This window comes from Crocodylus porosus, unplaced genomic scaffold, assembly GCF_001723895.1.
Source record: "Crocodylus porosus isolate Cpor-Errol unplaced genomic scaffold, CroPor_comp1, whole genome shotgun sequence".
Lineage (NCBI taxonomy): Eukaryota > Metazoa > Chordata > Crocodylia > Crocodylidae > Crocodylus > Crocodylus porosus.
In genome coordinates this window covers 37,820,098-37,844,562 of record NW_017728949.1, presented here as the reverse complement: position 1 = coordinate 37,844,562, position 24,465 = coordinate 37,820,098, and the positions used below count along the sequence as shown (strand labels likewise).

Genomic DNA, 24,465 nt, shown 5'->3' with positions numbered 1-24,465 from the left:
ACCTTTGGCAGGCAGAGGTTCTGGTTTTTTAGGTACAGCAACAGGTACTGCCTCTTCTGGGACAGCTCGCTTGGGTACCTCAGGCACTTTAAAGACATTTTTGTTTTAAGAATTTCATTTTCAAAATAATATCAGATAGAAAAAAACCCAAACACTTTAAACATAAACAGTAAGACATATATACTAATATGTCTTTACTGGTGTTATAAAGAACTGATAGAACAAAATGTTATGTATTACAAAAACAAACACATGTATAGAGTATGTTTATATATCTGTTTTCAGAGACACATACACAAATTTTAAATTACAACTTGATGTACCTTTGGCAGGAGGAGGCTCTGGTTTTTTAGGTACAGGAACACGTACTTTCTCTTCTGGGACAGGCTTTTTGGGCACCTCAGGCACTTTAAAGACATTTTGTTTTACGGATGTTATATTCATTATAATATAAAGCAGAAAAACCAAACATACATATCACAAACATCAAGACAACTAGGCTAACATGTCTGTACTGGTGTGTCAAAGATGTGATGGAATAAAATAGTTATGTATTACATTCACATACACATATATAGAATGGATGTGTGTGTGTGTGTGTGTGTGTGTGTGTGTCCATACATACACAGATTTTAGTTACTAATTGATGTACCTTTGGCAGGAGGAGGCTCTGGCTTTTTAGGTACAGGAACAGGTACCTTCTCTTCTGGGACAGCTTTCTTGGGCACCTCTGGTACTTTTAAAAACATTTTTGTTTCAAGAATTTTGTTTTCAGTATAACATAAAACAGAAGAAAACTAACATTTATAACAAACGTCAGGACAGCTACACTAACATGTCTTTTATTTGTGTGTAAAAAATACGATGGAACAAAGAATGTGCACTGAGTGTGTGTGGATCTGTACATGTGTGTGTATGTGCATGCACGTGTGTGTGTGTGTGTGTGTGTGTGTGTGTGTGTGTGTATACACACACTAATCTTAAATTACAAGTTAAAGTACCTTTAGCTGGTGGAGGCTCTAGTTTTTTAGGCACAGCAATAGGTACTCTGTCTTCTGGGACAGCTCTTTTGGGTACCTCAGGCACTTTAGACAACATTATATTATTATAGGAATAATTTCTATCTTTTGCACCGCTCCCAAAAAGAAAAACAATATAAAATGGTACAAATGTGTAAATCCTGTATCATAAAAACTTCCACAGTGTGCAGTTCAGTCCTGATCCTATTGAAGTCAATGAGAATTTTGTTACTGAATACACTGGAAACAGAAATGATCAGGGTTCAAAATATGGGGGAGTTTGAGGTGGGTTGAGCCCCCCCCAAAAGAGATGAGAGCCCCTTGTAAGAGATGAGAGTCCCCCCATAAGAGACAAGAGCCCCTGCCCTGCCCCACGCCTTTCTAAGTAGCTCAAGCCATCATGGCAGCAGCAGTGTTGGCTCTTTCCGGCTTCCAGCTGCCACCACCACGGACCACCCCCCCAAGAGTTGGAGTCTAATTTGAAGCCTGAGAGTGAGTTCCTTGTATGTTATGTTCTATAAGAAAGCAGACAATGACAACATTTTTGGGAGCATCACAAGCTGATGTACCTTTAACTGGTGGAGCTTCCACTTTTTTAGGCACAGGAACAGGTACCTTCTCTGGCACAGGTTTCTTTGGCACCTCAGGCACTTTAAAGACATTATAGTAATTTGAGAATTTAACTTGAACCATAAGATGAAGAACAATGACATGAAATACAGGAACACAAACAAGTACATGAAACAATAATTATCAAGAAGAGAATGATCTTCTTTATTCAAATACATTTAATGAAAGTAAAAAGGAAGGTGACAAATGGAAGAATTTTGTGCACATGTAAACATGAGCAGATGTACCTTTAACTGGAGGAGCTTCCTTCTTTTTGGGCACTGGAACAGGAACTTTTTCTTCTGGCACAGGTTTCTTTGGCACTTCAGGCACTTTAAAGATAATAATTATAATATGAGCATTTGATTTTTGAAACATAAGATAAAGACCAGTGGCACAGATTACAGGCGCACAAACAAACAGGTGGAACAACAGTTTTCAAGAAGAGAATTCTCTCATCACATTACATTTAATGTGACTGAAAAGATGAGTGATGAATGGAAGATTTTTCTGTATACATTAATCATGAGTAGATGTACCTTTAGGTGGTGGAGGTTCCTTCTTTTTGTGAACAGGAACAGGTACTTTCTCCTCTGGCACAGGTTTCTTGGGCACCTCAGGAACTTTAAAAATATTATTTTTGAATAAGAATGCTGTACAAGCCGTTCAAAGCAGAAATGCAACAAAAATAAGAAACCACTACAAAGATTTTACATGAAAACCCCTCTCAAGAACAGGAAAATTAACATTTACATAAAAGAGTTAAGAAGTAAGATTAATTAAATACTAAGGGAAGCATGATATCTTTAAATGAGGAGAGATGTACCTTTTACTGGAGGAGCTTCCTTTCTCTTGGGAACAGGTACTTTTTCTTCAGGGACGGGTTTCTTGGGCACCTCAGGCACTTTAAAAATACCATTTTTATTTTAGGGATTTACTTTTAAAACAGGAGCACATAGAGCAAAAACTCACTTCGAGCGCAAGAAAACATCCCCCACAACAACTTAACACATATCCGAACCACAGTAGTATAGCTTAACACCAATTTGATAGCAAAAACACAGGAGACAATACTGTACAAGTAGGTTTATGTGTTGAGGCAATCCTTACTCAGCCACTGATCCACCTAGGTAAAAACTTCAGCATCAGTAGGGGATTGCCTAATCAAAGACTAACAGTAATATGTTTTGGATCTTTTAAAAATAAGTAACTTAGAAATGGTCAAAATGATGGTGGAAAGGAAATTTGCAGAAAAAAATGTAATTTTATTTCTGGTTTTAGTGGATTAAAAAATAGTCAGAATTAAAATTTGGATAAATGTGGATTCTCTCTTCTTTTCAACTAGGAAGAGGTTCAGGCTCCCTCCACACAACCCCTTGGTGCATTTTCTTAAACTTATTGTGTACATTTAAACATACTGAATTTCCAGATTTAGACCATATCTATAACATGGTTGCATTTTTTTTCTAGGAAGTGTTGAGAGTACTGCCAGGGCTCCATACATGATAAGGAGAGCTATGGGATTTTATTAACCAATTTTCTCATAAGGTGGAACCATTGGTTAATTAGATATACCCATCATTTCATACCTAAATTTAATTTTGAAGGCCAAAGGTACCCAGCAGTTTCCTTGAAGGATAAAGAGTGAAATTCTCACTCTGCTGAAGTTAATGGGAGTTTTGCCTTCAGCATATTACTGAAAGTCTTTCTTAAACATTTTTTGTACTTAATATCCCTGACATAATACCATATGAAGGGTAGAAGAACATAATCCTATTGGCTTTCATTAAACTAGGAAAGGAGTAATGTGAGCTAATTCTGCCAACAACGATCATTTCATTAAGGCAGAGACAGCTGTTACCTCCTTTAAAATGACTGAGGCTGACTTGATCTGAGCTAATCCCAATCTCTCTTCCTAATCTAGAAAAAAATTATGGTGATTTCACAGCATGTAACCTAGACATTTATTTGGAATAAATTCTACTTTTAAAATATGTTAATTAGTATGTTAAAATACAAATACAGACAATGCAAGGTCTAGTTTTGACATGTGTTACTTGGTTGAAATATAATGTAAACTTCTCCCTGCTTGTGGCAGCCAGAAAATGGAAAATGTGAAACAAGGACTTGGATAAAATTTTCTAAAGTATCTACCCACTCCTAAGTGCTCATATTTCTTCTAAAAATGGAACCTTAACAGCTTTGGATATCTTACCCTTTGTCTTTATGTCATGATAAAGGACACTGCCATTTTTTTATTATCAAGAGTTTGGGATGACCTGATTTTCATGTCAGCTGTAAATATGGTCATTCCAAAGCAAGAGTGTTGAAAATTTCCAGACATCTTCATCAAATATTCTCCAAAAAATATTTAAAATTAATAATTGCTATGCATTTTATAGGAATGGTATGGGTATTTAATATGCCTCTTCCATCTCTGAATGCTATGAAAATATTTTTATTTCCTAAAAAGTACTAACAAGTTTTTCAAATAACCTAAATAAAAATCAGTTGGATTTGTATGCTTATATCTCTTAAAAACTTTTGAAAATCCTACTCATTATCTGGATACATACAACTTTTCTTATGTTGAACTGCCTTTAAAGTCAATAATAAATTTAAATATGATCTGATGGAAATAAGACATGATGGAAGAATTAGGTAAATTGAATGACATGTTCTTTGTCATATTTAATTATATGAATTCCCTTCTCATACCAGATCATCATGTATACCATGGATAAATTATATTACAAAATGCTAATGGACAGTAGGCATTCCAACACACTTTACAACACATAGTAATTATTAATGATTATAACAAAAAAATCACATATCCTCTAGTAAATTAAAAAGACTATATTGACATATCTGTAAAACAAGAGTCCTTTTTCTGATGTTTAAACCAAAATTAAATTTCTACCTTTGACTGCTGGGGGGACCTCCTCTTCATATTCAGGAACTTCTTCCTCTTCTTCATATTGAGGAACTTCCTCTTCATAGCTGGGTACTACTTCCTCCTCATAGTAGGTGACTTTCTCCTCATAATGGGTGACTTCCTCTTCCTCCTCATATTGAGGAACTTCTTCCTCATACTGAGGAACTTCCTCGTACTGAGGTACTTCTTCCTCAAAGTGGGTGACCTCTTCTTCATAATGAGTTATTTCTTCCTCATATCTGGTAACTTCTTCCTCTTCCTCATAATGGGGAACAACTTCCTCTTCATACTGAGGAACTTCAACATATACCTCTTCTTTTCGGATAACTGTCTTACGAACTTCAGGCACTTTAAAAGACACCAATGTTATAAACTTTAAAACTCATGAATACTAAGAATTGTCAAGCATTTCAAAAGAAGAATTAAACCAAAATACATACATTCAAACAAACAACAAAAACACAGAACAGTATTTATAGCATATTTATAACAAGACGTTCAAAGAACATGTATTCCATATCTAATACAATATCCAGTGTACCTTTAGCTGGTGGTTTCTTCTCTTTTTTAGGAACAGAAATTGATATTCTTTCTTCAATGGTAACTCTCTCAGGCACATCAGGCACTTCAAAGACACAGTATATTTACATTTAAGAACTTTAGAAAACAACATATAAAAGCAAAACTGATGCAAGCAAGAATCTGAATGCTAATGCACAATAGTGCCATTCAGAAATATGCAAGAAACAAAAAAGATACCTGACATACAAATGGTTTTACATGTCACTACGGGAAAAGAGCAGACTGACACTGGACAAGTTATGAGAGAAGCAATAAAACATAAATTTAATACAATAACCACAAGGCCTGCACCCCGATGCAGGCATGTGATCATCAGATGGTCTACATTGTTCCCCTGGCCAGTAGAACTGTAAACTCATCCTGTGTCAGATCTGTTTTGAGAGAAGTCAGTCCCTTTGTGATCGTTTCTTTTCCTAAGAGGATAATAGGGTGTTCTATGCAAATATGCTTCCCTGGCTTCCTCTGACCTTCTTCAGTAAATACAGTAGCAGCTCTCAGTCTACCACTTGCAACAAAGGATTTGTGTAGGACACAAACACTTAAATCCATACAGCAAAGTGGGAGCTCATGTCCAGTCAAACTTCTTGCACAGATCAGAGAAGGTAAAGAGCCTGAACTTTTCATTAAAATGAAAGCAACTCTTATCCATTATCCAAGGCAAGATGACAGAACAGAAAAATTGCCAATCTTTTTGCAAGCAGTCTGTTTCGTATCTGTCAGGTTTATTAACCAGCTTTTGCCTCTGCACAAAATAACATGATTGATGTGCAAATTGTGTTCTATTTCTAGGTTCATCCATGAGAGAATGCATACTTTCCCCGTGGATCTTCACTTTTTGGAACACCAGTGGCTCATGGTTTTTAAAATTCTGCAGCAAGTCTTTCAGAATTAATGTTTAGTAAATAAAGCACTAGTGTTTGGCTGTAAGAATTGGCAAAATACTAGGATTTTCCTTTAGCAAGTATGAGATCCTATTAATCTTCTTGATAGGTGGAATCCACTTTTCAGTAGCAAGTCTAGTATCTTCTGTCTTCATATTGCAAGGAACAACTGAATATAGTCTTGTAGCAAGCTACTGTGAGAATCTAGATCAGGCAAACAGCTGCTCTTTAGGATGTTACAACTCATGTTTAACAAGCATTACTGTATGAAGTCTGACCAGCTCCTAAAGTTTAGTCTTAAATACCAGTTACCTCTGAACCCAGAAACTGTACTGTTATTAGTGTATCTGGCAATAGATTTTGTTGACTTGTCAGCCACAATTTGCCTCACCACTCCTGTCAGGGGGTTTAATCCACAAGACAGCTCTTTCCCACCTACAGCACTTCTTTCTTTCTATGGGGAGGGCTGCACTCTATACCTTCCTCTGTCTTTGGGAACAGCTGGACCATTCTTCCTGTCTCAGATGCTTCACTGAATTGCTGGACTGCCAGGGGCCTTTTCCTTCTGTCCTTCTCTTCCCTCAAGTCTGTGGCTAGATGTCCTTACTTCTTCCCACCCCATCATCCTACTGATGCGGGGCTGGAAAGATTCCTCCATGTTACACATAATGTCTCAAGCATTAACTCCTTAGAGTTGAAACATTTAGTGAGGTTTGTCTATTGCCTGGATACTCTAGATCAGTGGTCTCCAGACTTTTTTGATCGTGCACCCCTAACAGCAAAAAATTTTTGAGCACCCCCCGTCAATATATGTATATTTATATGACTATAAATAGAAATAGAAGTTCTAGTATTTTCTTCCTGCACCCCAATGGATGGTCTTGCACACCCCCTGGGGTGCGCACACCCCACTTTGGAGACCACTGCTGTAGATGTATTAATATCAGACTGAGTTAAAATTCTATACTACATCTGAAATCCTGGAGGTCACTTCCTTTGACCTAAAACTATTTTTTTACGTTGGTTCATACCTGTATATGAAATATCTTCTTCTGAGTAAAAAGAAACAGAGACTTCCTCTGCCATAGCCCAGTGTTCTTCCATTGCTGGCACTTTAAAGACAGAGTCTAGATTTAGTATTGTTCCTCTTGTACAATACTTGCAGTAAGACAATATAAAGATCTATATAAAATCAAGATGTGTTTCTTAACTGCCTTTCTGTCATTTTCCACACAAGAAAAAGTAGGAAAAATCAGACGACATTTGCTGCTCCAGTTTAAGGTTCTATCGGATTTTGATGAACTGAAGCAAAAGAAGCAACACAGCAGCTGGAACACATCTTTTCTAATTTAATCAATAATTGAATACCTTTTGGTGATGGAGCTACTTTTCTTTTTGGAACAGCAATGGCCTCTCTTTCTTCTGTGACAACTTCCTTTGGAGCTTCTGGTACTTAAAAGATAGTAATTTTAAGAAATGCAAAATTCAGTTGTTCTTCTTTGAATATTGTGATATTCTTGTAAAAGAATTGTGCACAACCAAGTACACATAATGAACATTTACAAAGCAGGAGAGTATGTGTAAAATAGACAGGACCTTTAAATGAAACAGGATACATAAATACATTTAACGAAGACAAAAAATAAACATTCATGTACTCAGAGCTGGATGTACAGTTGGCTTATGGAGTATATAACTTTTGAAGACTGGTAACATATTTTTTCCATACTGTGCAATTTTAGTATCAGAAATTACACATATACAAGCATGAAAGAAAAAACAATAGAGATACAGAAAGCAATGGACATTTTGGCATGTCACAGAATAAGGGTTCTAAAGTCTAAAGGCAAGGTTCTGCAAGGCTGATGTTACTCTGTGTTACATATTTTAGGTATTTAACTACAAAAAATGACACTCAACACACATGAAAAGATAGATTTTTAAACAAGGAAAATCACAGAAATAAAGGACATTGTATTTGACTCTGTTCCCTGAAATGCTAATGATGCAATAAAACATTGATAGTTCTTTTATGGTTTTTAGTTTTGGGGTTTTTTAATAGTCAGATTCATTGAGCATCCACTCATTGAAACTGAGGGATGCTCAATTTCTAAAAACAGCTGCACACCTGAAGTGGCCAATGAGACTAAGAATATTTTGGAAACATGAGAAATGCAGGACTATGACCATTCCAGACAATTTTATGCTTTTTTTGTCAAACTGTAGTGGAAGTCCTTTTAATTTATGACCAATTTTGTGTGAATTGATTTTTTTATCAAAGAGTTCTCACCACTGATTTTCCTTATATGCTTCATAAAGAGGTTATATACCTTTAGCTGGTGGAGCCACCACTTTTTTGGGAACTGGTACAGGCACTTTCTCTTCTGGCACAACTTTCTTCGGTACTGCTGGCACTTTAAAGATATTGTTTATTTTTAGAAGTTTTAAATTATTCACAAACAACACAAATAATAAACCCCCCCCCCATGAATACAGACAATTGACGTGTTTGTAAGTTAAATAAGGAAACAAAAACAGAAACTAAAATTTATATTTTACACAAAGTAATTTAAATGTTAGAAACATATTAGATACAATATTAAGACACAGAGATCTTTTGAGTAGCTTTAAAAAATAATCTACCTTTTTTTGGTGGAGCCTCCTCCTTTTTAGTGACAGATACCTTTTCTTCAGTGACAATTTTCTTGTGCACTTCAGTCACTTAAAAAATATTAAATGTAGGAATATTAATCTGTAATATCTGGAATATAAATATTTTATTTCTATCAGCTATAAATGAACTTTTTTCATCTTAACTGGTTTTTGGTCAAAGGAAGTACACAGAAAGTTTCACCAAATACAGATTTGTGACAGTAAAGTAAATGGTCAGAATATAAAACACAACCAACAATGGTATCAGGTAATAGACAATACATGATTAAGATGCAGAGGACAGGGTTATAAGGGTTGTCATCACTAGGACATAATATTTGCATGTAAAACACTTAAAAAACAAACAAACAAAACAGGAAGATAAAGAAAAGACCCCAAAATGAGAATATTGTTCTCATTGTTTTACCTTTGGTTGAAGGAGGCTCTTCTACTTCAATAGCAAAAGTGGGTACACGTTCTTCTGGCGGTTCTTAAAAAATATTGTGTAATTTTAGAAAACTGGAATGATTTTACTATTAATACAAACTATTAAAAATACAACTCTTTAAGAATACATATACATGAGACAGTTTTGCATACAAATAGAAGCACATGCATGTTTAATGCTAAAGAAATTAGAAGCAAGTTGACCATATTTTTCTTAACAAGTTAGGAGTTAAAGACTGAAAATGCCAGCAAAAGATTTTTTCCAAGTGACAAGAAACAAATTATTGCTGTACCTCTAGCTGGTGGTGCCTTCACTTTTTTAGGAACAGGGACAGGTACTTTCTCTTCAGGAACAGCTTTCTTAGGAGCTTCAGGCACTTTAGAAAGATGAGTTTTTAGAATTTTAATCCATAATATCCTTATTATATTTGGTACAGAGATCTCACAGTGTTTTCTTATCTAAACAATAATGGAAGTGTTGGCATAGGAAAACACACACAAATACTAGACATCATAACACAGTTGTAATGCAAACAACATCATGCCTGTTAGAAATACACATCTTCATCAACACAAGATAAGATTAACAAATTGAGAACATAAAATGGAGGTTACTTTTTTGAAGATAAGTACATAAGTTTAGTTAGCAAATGTTTTATACCTTTTACTGGTGGAGTTTCTTTGATTTTAGGAGCGGCAGGAACTTTTGGTTCTGGCACAACTTTCTTTGGCTTCTCGGGTACTTTAAAAATATTACAGGATATAGTTTCAGAGATGAGAATGGTGTCACATACAACACGCATTTGTAAAACACACACTGGAAACATCAAAACAACACAGCAGGAAGGCTTAGAGTGAAACAAACAAATAGTTCACGTTGAAAAGCTGAAGTACCTTTTGCTGGTGGGGCTTCCTCTCTTTTAGGAACTGCAGGAACTTTTGGTTCTGGCACAACCCTCTTAGGCTTCTCAGGCACTTTAAATAGATTACATAATACTGTTTCAGAAAAGATAATGGTATCAAAACAGTAAGCTTATACTTTATTAATAAAACATGAAATATACATATAACACACACACAAAAACTATGTAACCAGGTACTTTAAGACAGGAAAGAACCATATCGACAAGTACATGTACCTTTAGCTGGTGGGGCTTCTTCTCTTTCAGGAACAGTATACTTCTCCTCTACATAGTACTGCTCTTCTTCAGTCACTTTAAAGATAATATTAAGAATGCATCATTTCAATATTTGGAACGTGTGACTTACTGTTTTCACTACCCTTAGCAAAAAAAGGATAACCAATGTATAATACTTATACGTTCATACATTGCTACTGGGTTTAAAAACAGTTTGAAAAAATTTGTAAATTTGCTTGGAAAATATGTTTGAAAATGACACATAAAATCTATTTTAGTGTATTTTGAAGGGCGGTTCTGATGAGCCTCTTAACGGACTATTTTCACCTGTTTTTAAGAGGACCCAGCTATGATTTTCTCAGGCAGGTGATAAGAATAGCAGGTCATATTAGTGGAATTAGACAATTTTGCTTGTACAAGACCAAAATTAATTTTTAAAATAGCAATAGTCATGGATAATTTTCCCTATGGCCTAGACTCTCTTATTTGCAGTCCTACCTGCTGAAATTTCTTCTTCTTCTTCATAAACAGAAATTGACACCTCTTCCATTTCTTCAGTCCATTCTTCCACTTCTTGTTCTTTAAAGATACGGTTTGCTATTAGTATATCTGTATCATAATTGTTGTGGTAGACTTATAACAATATTTTGAGGTCAAAGTTAGAGCTACATAAATACATATCGACAGACATACATGCACATAACACATGAAGTACTTTGTACACCTATGGACAGGTACAGACATTACACACAAACTGGTATAAGTGACCAAAAACTGGTGTAAACCTGTAGCAGAACAGAAATTCGGTGCACACAGACTGGTTTAAAAATGGCAGAACCTGATCTACAATAAACCTGGATGCATGTCGTATCAGTTAATCAATTTAGGTTAGACAAGTCTATCGAACTTCTGTCCCAGATCCTCTATTGATTCATGTTAGGCCACTGACTGCCAGCATCTCAGTGGCCTTTGAGGTCTTCCCCACAGCTAGCCTACCCTTCACAGGGAGATGTGCTTGCACTCACTGGATGCTTGGCTGCTCTGGGCTGTCACAGACCTGAGATGTAGGCAGGCGGTGGGAGTGGGGTGGGGGAAAGGGAGACTCATGCTGGGGAGTGGAAATAGAAGCACTTCATAGAAAAAAGGATCAGAACTTGGCATCAGCAGCAGCTGAGGGACCCAATCCTTCCTTCTACAAAGCACCCCTGTGCCTGCAGTTTGGCATAAGCCTCCCAGGCTACTTGGTGCATCTTGCTGGCTGCTGCTGGTTCTAAGCTCCAGCAAGATGCAGCAGGCAGTCTGAGAGGCTTTTGCTGGGTTGCAGGCATGAGCAGCAGCTGATAAGTTGTGCCCAGCATCCTGGGAGGCTTGTGGGGACACTCCACTGAAGAAAGGATCAGGCCCCTTGGTTGCTGCTGGTGCTGAGCTCTGAAAAGATGCACTGGTCAGCCTGGGAGGCTTGTGCTAGGCAGTGGGGACAGAAGCATGGCATAGAAGGAAGGATCCGGCCCCTTGGAGCCCAATCATTCCTTCTACAGAGCCAGGCCACCCCTGACTGGCTGTCAGGCACATGTCCTCAACCCCCTGCTGTCACCATGGACCCTCACCTGCACCTTCCAGGAGAGCCCCGGAGGGGGTCACTATGGCATGGCCAGCAGCCTGGTCCATGGCAGCAGGGGGGCAATATGCTATGATGACCTGCTCTGGAGCTCTCCTGGAAGCATAGGGCTGGGCATGGGGGAGGGTCTATGTTGATAGCTGGGGACTGGGAATGTGTGCTTGGCTGCACTCAACTGCCCTTGGCATGCAGGAGTATCCTCTACCTTCTGGCCTCAGCCAATGGAGGCATCTGCATTCCCCTCCTACCCAATCATTGCAGGGCGAACGTGTTTTCTGTTCACTCCCGATCCAATCTATGCAGCTTAGAGAAACCCACAAAGGTTTGATTGATTCTGTCTTGGGCTTTTGGAATATCTGTACTTAGCCTGTATTTGCTTTGCTATAAATGCTCTGCTTTATGCATTGGATAAAACACACTTTCAGTGTTTCCCCATATGCCAAATAAGTCACATTGTTCACCTGTAATTTCAATGTAATGCCATAATTTCCTAAACTTCCCGTGATAGTGCCTACAGAGGGGAAACAGCACGAAAGAATTAAATACTTCTATCTCATTTTGTGTGCAGGTTAAGAAGAACTAGTATAAAGTAAAAGGGCAGGTTATGTGAACAAGCATATTATGTATGAGAGAAAAATCCAACTTGTGGCAGGGTAATGGGTCATTTTGTGAAGGTGCAAACCAAAAGGATTGTATGGATTTATGTATACAACATCAGGGAAATTTAGGTGTCTACTTTTCAAAATCTGGCTTTTGCAGCATCCTGAAAAAAAATGCGTAGACTATCCAGAACTGAATGGCTATTCGTTAATGGGGTATAGGAATAGGTTCATACTAGGAACATCTACATGTGCACCCCACTACACATTTGCTACTGCGCCTGCTGATGCTACGTTGCCATAGTGATGAACTACATCACCATAGCTTGTCGCTACAGCAATGTAGTGTCTTGTGTAGACACACTCACTGAGTGCAAGAGCCAGAGAAGAAACAAACCCTTCCCATTTGCTCCAACTGGCTGCATCTGTGCAAGACACTTACTGCGCAGTAGCTTGTTACTACTGCACAGTAGTGTTGCAGGGCATGAGCCATGAGGCAATGCTACTGTGCAGGAGTAACAAGCTACTGAGTAGTCAGCATCACCATGAAGTTGTGCGGAGACTTGACTGCACAGCAATGCAGTATACAAGTACTAAATGACTGTGCAGTAATGACTGTGCAGTCAGTGGCTCACGTAGATGAGGCCACTCTGTGCCAAATCCCCCAAATGAGACAGTGCAACCAACTTAGAAAAGTCTTGAGTGACTGCTCCAGTGACACACAGATCTCAGTCTTGGATGTGCTTCTGCTCAGGGATGCTCTAAAGATGGCTTATATCTAGGATTTCTTATGTGCTGAGCAAGCCTGAGTAGGTGGTCATGTTTCTTGGCCATGGCACAGTGACAGTGTAGACATGCCTGAAGTCTTCCTTTGGGACATTATAGGTTTGATGTATTACAGGATCTGACAAAAAAGGGTGATGAGAGAGTTAAAGTGCAAAGGAAATACGAAGTGTTGTTGCATGGGTGTGACATATTGATAGATACAGCTCTTGTGAATGGACAGATTTTACAGGTCCAATCCTGCAAGGTGCCATTATCCACAAAAATCTCAATTTTCACTGTCACCTCATTAATGGCCTCAGGCAGAGACTGGTGCACTTAATGGGGGTCTTCCCCATGACTTCAGCAGGCTTTGGACCATGGCCCAAGGACTGAAGAGATGAGCAGCACACAGGAGGTGCTGACTTCACTGGAGATTGTAAAAAATTGTAATGCAAAAGCTTACACATAACAACCAAGAGGAGCGACTGGGGTTTGAAAAACAAAACACAATGTACACAAGGGCAGTCTACAGAAGTTACTTTCCTCACAAAGTATCTCTATTTGCAATGTACCTTCAGGTAATGGGACCTCCTCTGGAATTGCAACAGATACTCGTTCTTCTGTAATAAATATTTTCTCTTCAACAGCAGCTCTCTTGGGTACCTCAGGCACTTTGAAAGATGTTAATATTAAATGTGTGAATTTCTAGTTTTAGTATAAAGAGACTAGTTCAGATTGCTAAGACTAGTTTTTGAAGATCTGTTTATGGACACCGATAACTACATAAAAGAAGTACACAAGATTAAAGTAGCATTTGATATAGGATTGCATAACACACACAAAATACATTCACTTGCAGTTAACAGAGAATACTAATACAGCACTCCAAATAGGAGCACAAATATAATAGAAAGTCATTCATAAAAAACAGAAGGTATAAACTTCAGAATAAACAGAAGTTATTAAGTATCACACATTTTGCCACTCTGTCAGGAAACATACCTTTAGCTGGAGGAGCCTCAACTTTTTTAGGAACAGCAACAGGTAATTTTTCTTCAGGTACAGCTTTCTTAGGCACTGCAGGTACTTTAAGACATTATTTAGGTTTAGGATTTTCAAAATGGAAAATGGGCAAAAGAGACACTTGACATTACACAGAGTTACACATTTACAGCAGATAATCAAAATGAACATAGACCAACACTTTTATACAAGCAAAAGCAAAAGAAAAATGTACCTTTTTTAGGTGGAGCCTCTTTTATTTTAGGAACAGTTGGTATTTTTTCTTCAGGAACAGCTTTTTTAGGCACCTCGGGCACTTTAAAAATATTAATTGCAATAATTTTAAATAATATTTATGGTTGTCCTAAGATTTTGTCTAAACCATAATTATGATGAAAATTATGTAGTTTATAATACTTATTGAGATAAAATAACTAATTTTAATGACTAACCACATATTCAAGGAACAGATAAAACCAAAAGTAAAATAAACAAATAAGGAACTTTGGCTATCAAGAAAAGATGTACCTTTAGGTGGTGGAACCTCTTCTCTTTTGGGAATAGTAACTTTTTCCTCTGGGACAGCCCTCTTTGGTACCTCAGGCACTTAAAAATATTAAATTTAAGAATATTGAATAATAGTTTTGAGGATACTTACTGAGGAGATAACTGTAGAACTGCATTCATTCATAAGAATATCAAGAAAGATAATCTAGGTAATCCAGCAATCAGACACTTTAAAATATATAGATGGTTTACAAAAAGAAAATGTTTTTGGAGAAGTAAAACCAAACCCCTGCAAATCACCCAGCCAAACCGTAGTACTTAGAAAATGAATAAAACTTATGATTGAATTATTTCATCAAAGGAAGAGTTATTTACAAGCATACCAGGTAGCATTAAGTTGTTGCACCACACTGTTATGGTGTTGTCACTAAAACATAAACCTGTTTTTATGTGCACTGATTAAAAGCCATTTAAAGCAAAAAGTCACATGTGCAATCTATCATTAAATGTACCTTTAGCAGGTGGAGGTTCCACTTTTCTGGGAACAGGAACTTGTACTTTTTCTTCAGGCACAGGTTCTTTAGGCACTGCAGGCACTTTAAAGATATTGAAACAGGCTTAAATAATCTTTCTAAGGGTTTTGAAAATTATTGAGAAAAATATTAGGAGCAAAACAGATATAATGATTACATGTAACCTGCTTATATTTAAAATTAAATTAATGATGAAGACAGAACATAGTAGGGCAAGAGTTGATGTACCTTTTGCTGGAGGAGCTGCTTCTTTCTTTGGAACAGGTACTTTCTTTTCTGGGACAGGTTTCTTTGGAACTTCAGGCACTTTAAAGAAATCATTTAAAAATGGTGGTAGTTAAGTTTTTAGAATGGTTGTGCAGAGCACAGGATTAAACGATTCTTTTATAAGACATACATACCATGAGACTATTGAAGAAAGCAAATTATGCAGCCATCACACTAAACAGCAACTTGCACAGCATTAAGACATATAGCAAACTACTTATAAATGAATGAAAACTATTTGCAGTGCAATGCTTTTTTATTATTACTAAAACACCATAATTTTCTATGGTGTTTTAAAATAGTAAAAAAGATCCAGACTAGCACAGAAAACCACAATTTAAATACAAAAAACAGACAAAGGAATAGTGATAGGATAAGAATTGAAACAAATAATGTTTATGTGAACTAAATTGGAGCATGCATAATTCTTGAATAAGTCTTGTAGGTGGTCTATAATGATAACACAAGAACAGAAGTATACAGTTAATTAAGATTCCAGAAAATTAAGATAACAAAAGACAAAAAGTTCTTGCTTTTCCCAAGGCAGATGGAGTACCTTTAGCTGGTGGGGCCTCCACTTTTTTAGGAACAGGAACAGGTTTCTTTTCTTCTGGCACAGGTCTCTTTGGCACCTCAGGCTCTTTAAAGATATAGCAGTGTAAATATTTAGGAGATTGCTAAATTATTTAGAAAACAGTGTAGACAATTTTCAACGAATTATACATATACACAAACTAAAATTAAAAATTAAATTGATCTATTTGATCAAATAGGCACTATGCCATCAATATATATGAAATAATAACTGCTTTTTAAAGGGGTAGTTATGAATGTGAGTTGCTTGAGAGAAAACTGTAGAAATGCACTAGCACTAGTGTTTTAACTCTGGAGGATAGAGCCATTGGTGGAGGAAACTTGAGTAGTTTTGACATTGTATTTTTTTGGTGGAGACTGGTATATGTAAATGATATAGGAAGACAGAAAAATGAAACATATTATTGTAAAAATATTATTCAACTTTATCGGTACCACAAAAATAACAGATATTACTGCTGCCTCTACTATTCTGTAAAACACAACAAGATGTTTAAAGATATTAAATGTTAGTGTCCTTAGTTGTTTTAGGAATATGGTGTGTTTAGCCTTTCTCAAGTACACTGAACATAAGGGATAGGTACAGACATTCAAAAAGTCTGAGGCAAAATTAGTCTAAGTTACACAGTTTTCTGGAAGCACTGTAGTTTAAAACAGTAGCAAACACAACACACATTCACCCTTTGGTTGGGGGAATAAGCAAGTCTTAAATAAAGTTCCACCATTTTTAAACCAGTCTATGTGCCAAATTTCTGTTCTGTTACAGGTATAGACCCATTTCTGATCACTTATACCTGTAAAAGTGTAATGCCTGTCCCTGGCCAGGGTATAATTCAGAGAGGGGAAAATACTTACAATTTCCATGAGCACATTGTTAATAAGAGTATAATAATTAACAAGTAACAGTATAAATAATTATTAAGTAAAGTGATAATTAAGAGTTAAAGCTTAATAAATATATACGCTTTTAAAAATAATATAAATTTACAATAATTTACCTGGATAGTGTATCTCAGGAACTTCAACTTCTTCAATAACTGTTCTTTCATGCACTTCTCTCTCTTCAAAGAAAATCATTGTAATAATAATGAGATGTTGTAAACAAAATGCTTATATCTATTATTCAAGAGAATACTGAAGCTGTGTAACACAATGAACATAGAAAAGCGATGCAATATGAAACATAAATGTACAATGTGTTTAAAATATATAATTTTCCACAAAAAATATTTTAAAAAGAAATTCCAGCAAGATTGATAGTTTATTTGAGTTTACAATTTTTTTTAATTTCTTTTACATACCTGGGACATATGTGTACTCTTCTTCTGTGTGAACAGAAACAGACATCTTTTCTTCTGAAATAGTCCACTTTTCTACTGTTGGTACTTTAAAGATAGGATTTCATTTTAGCATTTTTTTCTAGATGCATATTTGTGGTAGACAGTGTATCAGTTTTTATCAAACTAGTAAGTCAATTGTACATTTAAGTCTTACAGCGCAGATTTAGATCATTAGTATTTATGCATGAATACTGAATACGAAACAAAATAACAACATAACATAATGTTTAGGTTGTATTAAGCTCCAACATTAAAAATAGTGCAGAAAGCTTCCTAAAACAAGAGAACACATAGGCTTTAACTTTTATCACAGCAGAGATGCACAAAGCACCACTTCTTCAATAAAACTTTGAGAGACCATTCAAATGTAGGTGTTCACCAGCAAGCTCTATACAAAAAGAAAAAGCCGGATTTCTCTGCAATGCCATATAGGAAATTTAAACAAAGATTGGAAAGCCAGCAACAAAACCCATTAAAAAAAAATGCTATGCTTTTTTACAACAGGACAAAATATTCAACTATAAAGCCCTAGAACACATAACTAGTTAAACAATGAGAGTGGTCATGACAGAGTAATGTGGGAGAGAATTCATTGCAAACATACTGGCATATATATACACACGTGATACACATGAGACACTACAGAGAAAGTAATAGATAATGGATGGATGAGAATCTATACCTTTCATTTTGGTTACCTCTTCCTCAATCAGTACCCGAGTAGGTTTTGGTGGTGGAACCTTTTTGGCAACTGTTGGCATTTTAAGAATGTGCAAAGTCAGAAAACATCAAGGGAAAAAATGGAATACAATCAATTTCAGTGGCTTTGCCAGGCTCACTTGGGACAATGCAAAACAAGGGAAGGGAAGCAGCTGCTTTTTGATTGATCAGTATTGCCCATTCTTTACTAGGAGGCTAGAAAAATTGGAAATGTGAGTTCATGGAAGCTCAGTGCCTCCTCATCTTGCTGTATATGGAACCCAGGTGTTTTAGTTCTGTTGTAGACTGGAAAATACTGTTCTATGCTCAACTGGCCAGGATGGAAACCTGGAGGTTGCATATATGTTGGTTTGAACAGAACAATCAGCACTGCTTGCCCTCCAGCATTAGTTGTTAGTAATCTATGTTCCTTCCTATCTTGCACACTGCATAATGAAGCAAAATGTCTGGCAAGCTAAATGGACTATTACATTACAGGTAACAAGGGACATGGTATTGAGAATTTTAAGCCATCCTTCAGTATATCGAAGTATATATAATGTTTTGATGGACTGGGATGGTTCTGCCTTGAATGTGGGGTTAGATTGGATGACCTCCTGAGGTCCAATCCAGACCTCCTTTTTAATATGACTCTATAATTCTATGACTGAAATAAGGTGGCAGTTGTTATTTTTGTTGCAAAGACTAAAAATTGGTCAAAATACTGTAAAATGCAGACTAGCTTCTGCAACTGACAAAACGGCAACAATCCAACTAATTTTGTGTAACAGAAACATTACAATAATTAAATAAATAACAGTACCTTCAGCCACTCGGACTTCCTCTTCTGCAACCCGCTGAGTAGTTATCTTAACTTGCTCATCAACAGGTTTCCTTATAACTGCAGATGATTTAAAAACATTTCATGACATTTAGATTATCTTACATACTGTTGCCCAGATACTAACCAATTAGAGAAGGATGTTTCTATATTTTAATCTTTGCCAGTTTTTCTCTTGTAGATTCCTTCACATCGTTGTCTAGTAGTAGTGGCAACCCTGTAAAATAGGCCAGAGAGCCTGACCTCCACCTAGGTAGATCCCTAGAGAGCCATACTGAGGATGTAATTACATTGCTCTTCCAGAAACTCTGCCCAGATACAAGTCTCCAAGAATTGGTGTGTGATACAAAGATGACCTTTGTTGAAAAGTTACTTTTCCAGCAATCTCTGAGCTATGCTTTGATCCATCCAACCCACCCATCCAAAGCACCCCAGACACTTGTAATATCTTGCTGCTACATGAGCTGGAGGAGAAAAATGACAAGTACCACTACTATTTCCATAACTACTTTACACTGTTGTAAGAAAGAACTGAAACTTTTTTGGCAAATTAATAGTACTTCATGATTAGTTCATGGCAACAATCAGTAAACTCCATACCTTTGCGTACAGTCACTTCCTTCTTTTCTTTCTTTTCAGCTGTAATTGGTGGTGTTATTTGCTCAGGCACAGGTTTCCTGGGAACTCCAACCACTTTAATAAAAATAATGTAAGTCAATTCAGAGGAAATACATGCCTTGGTGGAAAACATATTAGGATTGGGAAATGCCAATACTGGCCAATGATGTACAAAAATAAAGAATATAAAAATGAGAAGCATTTACACAAACTTGAATATTTAATAACAGGAGGATATGTGGCTTGTTCCTTTCTCACAGATTTTAGAACCAAAAACCATCCTCATATACAGACACATTGTTCTCTGTAAAGTCAACAGGATTTGATGCTAGAATATGATTCTTAGAAGTAGTTTCAAAACATTGCATCCAAATCACCCTTGTCAGGGATAGTGGGAATTGTATGGAAAAAATATTTCAGACAATTAAAAACAATCTGTAGCCCTCCAGATTATTGCTTATTCATAAAGCATTTGAAGATTTCTAAATTCACCATGTTTGTAAATTAATAATCCTAGTAAAATGTGTCATCTTCCATCATTTAAAAAAATTATTGGTGCTTGCTACTGAGCACAATACAAAATGATAAAGAAGTAAGATCAACCAAGGACAAAGTTTCTAATGGGTATGTGAAAACCCTTAATAGCTACTCTAAACTTCATGCTGGAGGAATGATTTCTATAGGCTTTCTAGACAGCAATTGTAATACACCCAGATCATCTTAAAAACTTTACCCGAAGTTTCAAATCCATGTCAAAGCTAAACATGGCAGGGAAGCTGCCCCTGGTTTGGGGAAGAAATGCTCCTGAATATAACCATCATCTGGCAGCTTAAAGCATCTGGCATATGCAGCATTCAAATTTGACTCTTGATATCCTTTTCTTTCTTTTCTATATCCCCATTTCTCCTTGTAAGGTGGAGGCAGCTACAAGCCACTTGATCCTACTATCAAGGGGCAAACTTCCATTATAGCAGTGCTACAGTTCAGGGTCACAGGCTGCTTATAGACATGCTCATCCACATTCTAACTGGAACACATCTAATTAAAACGCTTCAGCGTTGCCTCGCTGTCATGTGTATTAAGCCTCCAAACATTTCAAAATGGCTGCAGGGCTGCTTTATCTTAACCTCATCGAAAGAGTTTTAGGTAATGTGTTCCACGGCCATTTTGAAATGCACAGGGGATTAATACACATGGCAATGAGCTGTTTTAATTTCAGTGGCTATCTGTTCTATTAAGTGCTCTAATTAAAATGGCTCCCCCACTCCCAAGCATGTGTATAGGCAGCCATAGAGTTTAGATAAAGATCTGATCAAGCCCAGTGCCTCACCCCAACACTGGTAGTTAGGTCATACACTAGAAACCCTATGTATTTTTGTTAGGAATGATCCCATTCAAAAACCTGTTAGACGATGAATTTTTCAACTGCTCTAAATTATTTCCCCTTTAATGCATATGTAAAACATATGGGAAATAGTACAAAATAACAATGATTCTATGTACTGTATTTTCTAAATGTGTAATTTTTTGTTCATTACAAATTTAATGAGGCCAGGAGGTATGAGAAATGGGGAAGTGAGGTGGAGGGAAGAGGAAAAGAGATTAATAAAATGATGAAGTTCTAATATACCTTCTTCCTGAATAATTCTTTTTTCTTCGTAAGTTATTTCTCTTTCTTCATAAGCTTCCTCCCATCTCTCTTCCCCTTCCTCATAACCCTCTTCTCTCAGTTCATATTCATGCTCTTCTCCAAAGTCTTCTTCCCATTCTTCATATGCCTCTCTTGGTTCTTCATAAATTTCTTCTTTTTCTTCATAAATTTCTTCCCGTCTGGCTATAGAGGTTACTGTGACTTCTTGTGCTTTCCTTGGTTTCTCTGGAACTTCAAAAGAAGATTGTCCATTAAAACATGGAGTTTGAAAGGTATGCATGAAAAGACAGGCAAATATTAATGACCTTCAAAAAATTAAATGAGATCATTTAACATTTTTACGCTGTAGTCTTGATATCAGGTTGCTCCCTACTTGCCTTCCACTATTGTCCGAACTTGGTCAGTCTCAAGCAGAATGGTGACACAATCATGACTAGAGGTGTAACAAGGCAGCGAGGCACCCAAAGCAACAATGATTTCTGGCTGCTACCTTGCTGCTGCCATGATTGTGCAGCTCCAGTGGCAGCTGCTATTTTTCTGCTCTTTTCCGTTATTTAATTGAATGGTATTCAAATCACCCTTCTTGTTGAATAGCCTGCTCTGTGCTGTCTTCTCATAGCAGCTGATAAAGTAAACCCTTGCTTATGAAAGCTTATATATCTCTGATTCGGTTAGTATATAAGGTGTGTCTCAGTGCTGACTTCAGATTAACATGTCTAACTACTTCTTTCTGCTTGTTATTTTTAAAGGGTCATATACTGTCTAAAAACACATTTTTTCCCCACATATAAAGCATATTCAAAATATGCTACCTATGTGTTATGTTGGCCAAGATAATTTCTATTTCCAGACAATCTTAACATAACACAAAATAAAAATCCATATAACATCAACATTTAAAGAAAGGCATCTTGTAGGGAAGGGAAAGGGATAGTTTTATCATTAGCAGTAGCTTAATCCAAGCAATTGATGACAATGTTTTGTATGTATATTATAAAACAAGACAAAACAACATAGAAAAGATACTATATCTAGTGGATAAAATTTACAAGATTAAAGCCTTTGCTTGACTTGACTGTGTTACCTTTAGGTGGAAGTGGGGTAACCTCTTCAGGAACTTTTGGGACCACCTTTTTGGGGACTTTCTTTAGAACAATTTTCTTAGGTTCTGAAAAAATAAAGACATTATTAAAGTTATTATTAACTTTAATATCAGGAAGAAAAAAATGCTAGAAATTGAATATAGTGCATTGTTTTCTGAAACATTTCTATTTTAAATCTGCAGCAAGCTTACCTGGTTTTTTCTCTTCTGGTGGTGGAACAGCAAGAGGTAGAATCAAAGGAATAGGAACATCTTAGGGGGGAAAAAAGAATATTTAGAGGAAAAAAGTGGGAACTAGATACAGAAAAAATTTCCCATTTAAAAACTTCTATATATCTACCTTTTTTCTTTTCTGGTGGTGGAGCAACAGGAGCTAGAACCACAGGAATAGGAGGAGCTTAGAAAAAAAAAGAATGCTTTTATTAAAATACTTCCTGTGATTGATATGCAGGGCATAGTAGGGCAGCTCTTAGCCTGGGGCAGCACCACCCACAGGACAGCTTTGGGGAGCCACAGCCCACAGGACAGCCATGACCCACAGAAAGCAACAGTAATATGATCAGCTTCCACTGTAATGGCAGCTATTTTTCTCTCCCCACAAGGGCAGCACATGGGACTAGTGTCCTGGTCGCCTCCTTTCAGTTATACTATTGTTGGTATGTGAAAAAAAAATCCCATGTAAGCTTTGAAAATCCACATTGAAACGTTCCTGCTGCTGCTACGGCCCAATATAAGTCCCAAAACCCAATGCCAATAAGCCTATCTCAAAGCATCATAAAAATCCAGATATCCACAGGACAAGGTTGCACATATCTACATAAAATATCAAGCACCAAGAAAACTCAGAAAAATCTGCAGACCATGGTATGCTTATGAGCTATAGGAAAAAGCTAACACCTAGAGTAAAGGTCCATTGGCAATAGTGGCATGAATCATGTTATAGTGGCTTTCTACACATCCTTTTTATTAAAGTAAGGTACTAAGAATCTGACCATTAGTTATCTGGGGGAGGGAAGGGGGAGGCAGAAGGGGGAGAAAAAATGTTGGGGTAAAGAATGCACAAGAAATCAAAAGGAAGAAGTAGATATGAAAGGCAGATGGGGAAACTGGAAAACTATAAAGAAAGCAGAGTAATGGAAGATATTGACTTAAGAAGAACATATCTGCCACTGATCTAGAGGTGCTAAGGAACAGGATACTGGCTACGGTACTGCTGTTGCTTTGTAGCACACCTGAAGGTTAAGAAGCTGGATTCTAAACACTATCTCAGTGGAGTCCTCCCTCCCCACATCAACCCAAATCAAATCAAACCAAATGAAACCCAGCTTATTCAAGTTCTGTAAAGTGAAGAACAAATTTTACTCTGCTACTTTTGAAATTTTCTCTGAGGTTTCTGAATTTCCCAAATTCTTACTGAATCACTATGTACGTGGTATCTATATATAACTATATATAGCTAGAGAGAGATCGAGAGATCGATATATAAAGAGAGATACACACACACATACACACACACACTCATATATATGTGTGCGTGCATGCATGTGTGTTTATGTTTATGTTATGTTTACAGTCATACATACATGCATCTGTCTGTCTGTCTGTCTGTATAAATGTATGGATAGATAGATAGATATGTATGTATAAAAATATGGTTATTCACCCTACCTTCAGCTGGTACTTCAACTGGAACTGCAACTCGGGCATCAGGAACATCTGGCAAATCAAAATATAAAATTATTGGAAAGGAATTACATGTTTTGATAAATGTGTACATTCCCAGAACTAGTTCACAATATTTTGCAATTTTAAAAGATTTCGTAGATGGGGTGTCCATCTTTTCCCCAGGGTTTGTTACTCTTCAGTTAGGAAATAGTCAAACATTGCTTCCCTTTAGTTTAATTGAATTACACCTGTCTGTAACCTCTTGGATAGTGCTGCATAATCCTTCTCTCTCATGTATTTTAACATCATAGAAATGAAAATGGCAAGTTACCAAGACTTCCTTCTCCTCAAATGTAGGTTACCCTAGCTACACTTATTGGCTAGGTACTTATTCAGA

At 36.7% G+C, this 24,465-nt stretch overlaps 1 protein-coding gene across 1 annotated transcript in view; it reads right to left on the bottom strand.

Moving 5' to 3' along the window:
- Positions 1 to 24,465, bottom strand: part of TTN (titin) — a 273,859-nt gene that overhangs the window by 146,174 nt on the left and 103,220 nt on the right. Inside the window, exons 109-144 of the mRNA XM_019553528.1 lie at positions 24,072 to 24,119; positions 22,744 to 22,800; positions 22,596 to 22,655; positions 22,386 to 22,469; positions 21,281 to 21,532; positions 19,633 to 19,725; positions 19,015 to 19,092; positions 18,175 to 18,243; positions 17,454 to 17,537; positions 17,151 to 17,213; positions 16,115 to 16,198; positions 15,520 to 15,597; positions 15,271 to 15,354; positions 14,780 to 14,857; positions 14,487 to 14,567; positions 14,252 to 14,335; positions 13,822 to 13,920; positions 10,766 to 10,846; positions 10,268 to 10,342; positions 10,023 to 10,103; positions 9,790 to 9,870; positions 9,422 to 9,505; positions 9,109 to 9,171; positions 8,673 to 8,750; positions 8,360 to 8,443; positions 7,398 to 7,481; positions 7,061 to 7,141; positions 5,108 to 5,191; positions 4,552 to 4,914; positions 2,455 to 2,532; positions 2,168 to 2,251; positions 1,877 to 1,960; positions 1,589 to 1,669; positions 653 to 736; positions 324 to 407; positions 3 to 86 (exon numbers count right to left, since the gene is read on the bottom strand). Of these exons, the coding sequence (XP_019409073.1) occupies positions 3 to 86; positions 324 to 407; positions 653 to 736; positions 1,589 to 1,669; positions 1,877 to 1,960; positions 2,168 to 2,251; positions 2,455 to 2,532; positions 4,552 to 4,914; positions 5,108 to 5,191; positions 7,061 to 7,141; positions 7,398 to 7,481; positions 8,360 to 8,443; positions 8,673 to 8,750; positions 9,109 to 9,171; positions 9,422 to 9,505; positions 9,790 to 9,870; positions 10,023 to 10,103; positions 10,268 to 10,342; positions 10,766 to 10,846; positions 13,822 to 13,920; positions 14,252 to 14,335; positions 14,487 to 14,567; positions 14,780 to 14,857; positions 15,271 to 15,354; positions 15,520 to 15,597; positions 16,115 to 16,198; positions 17,151 to 17,213; positions 17,454 to 17,537; positions 18,175 to 18,243; positions 19,015 to 19,092; positions 19,633 to 19,725; positions 21,281 to 21,532; positions 22,386 to 22,469; positions 22,596 to 22,655; positions 22,744 to 22,800; positions 24,072 to 24,119 (3,294 nt within the window). The remainder of the gene's footprint in view (positions 1 to 2; positions 87 to 323; positions 408 to 652; positions 737 to 1,588; positions 1,670 to 1,876; positions 1,961 to 2,167; positions 2,252 to 2,454; positions 2,533 to 4,551; positions 4,915 to 5,107; positions 5,192 to 7,060; positions 7,142 to 7,397; positions 7,482 to 8,359; positions 8,444 to 8,672; positions 8,751 to 9,108; positions 9,172 to 9,421; positions 9,506 to 9,789; positions 9,871 to 10,022; positions 10,104 to 10,267; positions 10,343 to 10,765; positions 10,847 to 13,821; positions 13,921 to 14,251; positions 14,336 to 14,486; positions 14,568 to 14,779; positions 14,858 to 15,270; positions 15,355 to 15,519; positions 15,598 to 16,114; positions 16,199 to 17,150; positions 17,214 to 17,453; positions 17,538 to 18,174; positions 18,244 to 19,014; positions 19,093 to 19,632; positions 19,726 to 21,280; positions 21,533 to 22,385; positions 22,470 to 22,595; positions 22,656 to 22,743; positions 22,801 to 24,071; positions 24,120 to 24,465) is intronic.